At 41.8% G+C, this 5,123-nt stretch overlaps 1 protein-coding gene across 1 annotated transcript; it reads left to right on the plus strand.

Moving 5' to 3' along the window:
- The first annotated feature begins 2,936 nt into the window (after positions 1-2,936).
- On the plus strand, positions 2,937-4,413 carry TENT5D (terminal nucleotidyltransferase 5D). Its single transcript, XM_028715613.2, has one exon. It carries the CDS (start codon positions 2,947-2,949, stop codon positions 4,123-4,125), a length of 1,179 nt encoding a protein of 392 aa, XP_028571446.1. The 5' UTR covers positions 2,937-2,946; the 3' UTR covers positions 4,126-4,413.
- The last annotated feature ends 710 nt before the right edge of the window (positions 4,414-5,123 follow it).

Genomic DNA, 5,123 nt, shown 5'->3' on the forward strand with positions numbered 1-5,123 from the left:
CCATTCTAAGGCACAACTTAATTTCAGAAACAAAATCTTGAACTAGGTGCCTAAATTATTTAATTTAGAAGAAGAATATAAAGATGAAAATGTGGAGCAGGGAGAAATAATTTTTCATGTGCAAGGAAACCTATTTGATACAAAAAAAATTCCTTCCAGTAGCACCTTAAAGACCAACTAAGTTACTTCTTGGTATGAGCTTTCGTGTGCATGCACACAAAAGCTCATACCAAGAACTAACTTAGTTGGTCTTTAAGGTGCTACTGGAAGGAATTTTTTTTGTTTTGACTATGGCAGACCAACACGGCTACCTATCTGTAACTGGAACTATTTGATACAGTTAGGGATATGTCCTAGGGGAGAAAAGGACAGCCAAATAGAGTCAGTTGATGCCTTCTGAGCTCTTCTGATCTTCCACCCATGGAGATGCTCTGCGTTCCTTATACAGTGGTACTTTGGGTTACATAGGCTTCAGGTTACACACTCCGCTAGCCCAGAAATATTGCTTCAGGTTAAGAACTTTGCTTCAGGATGAGAACAGAAATCGTGTTCTGGCAGCATGGTGGCAGCAGGAGGCCCCATTAGCTAAAGTGGTGCTTCAGGTTAAGAACAGTTTCAGGTTAAGTACGGACCTCCGGAACGAATTAAGTACTTAACCTGAGGTACCACTGTAGTATCAAGCACCTTTGAATCCACTTCACTCCACCTCCAAATAGTAACTGCTGATTCACACCACCCTGAAACAAGGCTACTATGCAAGCTGCAAGGTATCTGAGCTTGGGTGTGCTATGAAATAACTGTAGGTTGTGTCCAATGCTAGTCCTGCTCAGGATAGACACAATGAAATCAATGTTCATGGCTAACTTCGGTTCATTAATTTCAGCAGTTCTATTGAAAATGAGAAGTTCAGTGGGTCTACCCTGAGCAGAACTTAGTTGGTTATAATCCAATATCATTGTATCTTTGTACGAGTTTGTCTCTTTACCCCCACCATGCAGTGTATTGCTTCACTGCTCCACTGCAAAGACATCTGAGTCAGACACAGTTCTGCAAGGCTTTAGATTGTATTGAGATGCCTCACCATAATATCCTATTCCAAAAACACCACAATAAAATAATTTTAAATTACTTGATAAATGTGTGCAGTGAGGGAAGAAGGCTACCGCTTATTGGAAACTGGTCTTTTGGGGCAAATAGGATACTGCTATATCAACCTTAGTATGTCCTCTGCCTACCCCCATCTGCCTGCCTTCTTTCTTACAACAACTGAGGTGATAATCCCTTCGTGTCAGCTTGATCCTTCTGCAGCTCAGTGTTGCCCTTTGTAAAACTAAGCAGGGAAGAAGATGAGAACAAAACTAGAATTAGTGGGCTCCACCTGTCATTGGCTCTGGCTCTTGTCCATCTCTTGTTGGTCTTCCTTTCTTATGCCCTACCAGTCCCAACAGGAATCAAACACCACTGCCCTTACTCAGCGGTCGATCACATGCTTTGCATGCAGAGAGACCCGTGTTGGGTCCCAGACAGTTCCAGTTAATCAGATCAGCAGATAGTGTCAGGAAATACTTACTTCTGCCTAAGGCACTAGAGAGTTGACACTACTGGACTGGATGGTCAAATAGTCTCACATAGTATTAGGCAACTTCCTACTCACCTAAAACTCCATTTTAGGTATCTACTGGTATGTACAAGATACTAGAAAAAGCCAAATTGTCATTACTGTTCATTGTCATCTCCCTCTCCACCCTGCTTCCCATTCCTCAATCAATAATCAGGTGTTCACAAAATATAAAGAAAGGCAAATTTATTTTCCACTTTGAATAAGAGTGCTCTAGGCAACATTTATTTCTTATTCTTTGAGGGGAAACCGGGCCAATCTTTTTTTAAAAAATGAAATGAAATAAAAATATAGCGCAGACAATTTATTGGACAAGAGCACAAAGATTACAGATCCACAATATCAAGATGATTCCTTGAATGTAAATAATCAATGCTATAGACATTACAGAACATTTGTTATTATTTTTAAATCTACTTGCATATTTGCCATATTTGATTGTGTACTTAATTACTGTAATTTCCTCTAATTGCACAGTACTGTAATTTCCCTTAATTACATTCATAGTGTGCATACTTAAAATCACAACACTGGGGCACTTAATTTTACAACAACCCATAATAAACCTCCAGGAAAACAATGCCTTCCCAATGTTGTGTTGGAAGCATTAGAAACCTGACATTCTTTTGGATTTCCCCCTTGATACACGCACTTTTTGATGGCTGAGATAGATAGATAGATCTACCTACCTACCTATCTACTGTAGCAAAAAAATAATAATACAAGCTCCTAATACTAGCCATGATGGTTATGATGTATCTCCACTGTTGGTATGCCTGTCTATGCCCATTGCTGGGAATCACAGGTGGGCAGAGTGTTGCTGCATTAAGATCTTGCTTTTGAGCTTCCCATAGGTTTGATTGGCCACTGTGAGGATGGGTTGCTGTACTAGGTGAACCATTGGTCTGATCCAGGAGGGCTCTTGTTATGTTTTTCCCCACACAATCATTGTATTTATGAGTGAAGAGTAGGATTTTGTCCACTGTTGGTACCTCTGTGAACTGCACGTTCAGTGATAGCTTTAACAAGGACAGCCTTAACACACACATAGTGAACAGTAATTTTGGGGTCAAGGTTTATGGCCATAAGGCATGATTCTATCGCCCCTCTTCCAATGTAACTACTGAATACATGAATGGAGGAACCCCTCTCTAGCCAATTAGATTGGGTGGGTAGGACTTCCTTCCAAACCCGAGGTGGGGCAATCAATCAATCAATCAATCCCTGTGCTATTTGTCATGTCATTGAAGTGCTTGATCTGTCAGTGCTTTTTAAGATGTCCCTGACTTTTTCCTTTGTGTTTTCCTTTTAGTTTACCAGCTGATTTCATGATGACTGAGGATTTAGATCCAAGATTCAGTTTTCTCACTTGGGAACAGATTAAAATACTGGATCAAGTGCTAAGTGAGGTGATCCCCATTCATGGCAGAGGGAATTTCCCGACGTTGGAGGTGAAGCCAAAATACATAATTTGTGCCGTCAAGGAGCAGCTGATCAAAAATCAGATCGCTGTCCAAGACATACGCCTGAATGGCTCCACAGCAAGCCACATCCTTTTAAAACAAAATGGTCCCAGCTACAAGGACCTGGATATCATTTTTTCTGCTGAGCTTCGAAATGAGCATCAATTTCAGGTTGTGAAGGAGTCTGTCCTTAATTGCATCTTAGACTTCTTACCAAAAGGTGTCAACAAAGAAAAGATCACAGCAAAGACAATGAAGGATGCCTATGTGCAGAAGATGGTGAAAGTGTCTACAGATTATGATCGCTGGAGTCTTATCTCCTTGACAAACAACAGTGGGAAGAATGTTGAGCTTAAATTTGTCAACTCTCTCCGACGGCAGTTTGAGTTCAGTGTTGATTCCTTTCAGATAATCCTCAATCCTGTGTTAGATGTCTATAGCAATGCAGATGGTGAGCTGTCAGAAGATTCTAATTTGTCCATCATTGCTGAAAGCATGTATGGAGACTTCGATGAAGCCATGGAGCACCTGAAGTACAAACTGATTGCCACAAAAAAACCCGAAGAGATCCGTGGCGGAGGCCTTTTGAAATATAGCAACCTTCTGGTTCGGGATTTTAAGCCAGTAAATGAGGCAGAAATTAAATCACTGGAACGTTACATGTGTTCTAGATTCTTCATTGATTTCCCTGATGTAACAGAGCAGCAGCGGAAGATTGAGTCATACTTGCGCAATCACTTCATTGGGGAAGGGAAGAGCAAGTACGACTACCTGATGACTCTGCGTGGGGTTGTGGACGAGAGCACGGTCTGCCTTATGGGACACGAGCGAAGGCAGACACTGAACATGATTACCATCTTGGCTCTCAAAGTGCTTGGAGAGCAGAATATCATTCCCAATGCAGCCAATGTAACATGCTACTATCAACCTGCTCCCTACATCAGCGACAGGAACTTCAACAATTACTATATTGCTCCTAGACAGCCAGCCATTATCTACCAGCCCTATTCCTTTCATATTCCCATGCAGAGTGGCATGGTGTAGCCAACCACAAAACCTCATTGCCTTACATCATTGACCAACCTTTCCCTAGCCCCCCATTCCCCTGAGGGCTCTCCAAAATAAAGCCCATGTTAAAGCAAATTTTCCTATCACTTTTGATTTTCAGGACATCTTTTTTTGGGGTGAGTCTGTGCATGTTGCCAAACATTGGCCTGCTACTGAAATATTGTCCTACATATTGAATGAACTGTGTGCTGGAGTTCATGTGAGATTCTCAGCAAGTTTCCTAAAACAGTTTATGTGCACCCTCATGTTTCTCTCTGTTTTGCAGCAATTTGGCCAGACCACCAACGTTGCCAACCAAGCAATAGTGTCTTACAAATGGCACAAGCACTGAGACTAATGTTGTGTGCCTGGACCGAAATGCAAAAGTTTGTGAGTTTGGCTACAGCATCAAGTCTACACTCCTGCCTTTTGTTCTTTTGTTACAGTGCTGTGTTGCTACTAAGAGACTAAGAGGCAAAACCCGCACAAGGCATAGGGATGGAGACTGGAATATATTATCTACTTTTGTGGCAGTGTGACGCTTCTGGAGAAAGCTGGCAGTGTCCAGTCTAAACAAGCAAAGATAGGAGATAGGTATGAAAACAAGACCTTGGGCAACTCCAGCGGAACAATGGCATTCTCCATTTAACGGAGCTACAGAAGTTGTTGCCTCTGCAGGGAGCACAGCCAATTGAAGTCTTATGTAGGCTGAACAGACCTGAGTTATAATAGGCTCCATTGTCATGGAGGTGCAGGCTTGGTGTTTAAGTTTTTGGCTCCAGTACGACTGGAGAGATAGCAATACTGCAGGATGATAGAGCTGTATCTTCTGGCTAGAAGATCACTAAATATGGCATGAGTGATTCTGTCCTCCATTCTCAATAGATTCATCTGTTGTACCTGTATATGCATTCTTGAGTGCAAAATTGAGCTTTTGTCCCTCAGCTGCAAGAAACGAAGAGAGTGAAGACTCTATGCCTCATTTCATAGTGAAA

The sequence above is a fragment of the Podarcis muralis genome, chromosome Z, assembly GCF_964188315.1.
Source record: "Podarcis muralis chromosome Z, rPodMur119.hap1.1, whole genome shotgun sequence".
NCBI lineage: Eukaryota > Metazoa > Chordata > Lepidosauria > Squamata > Lacertidae > Podarcis > Podarcis muralis.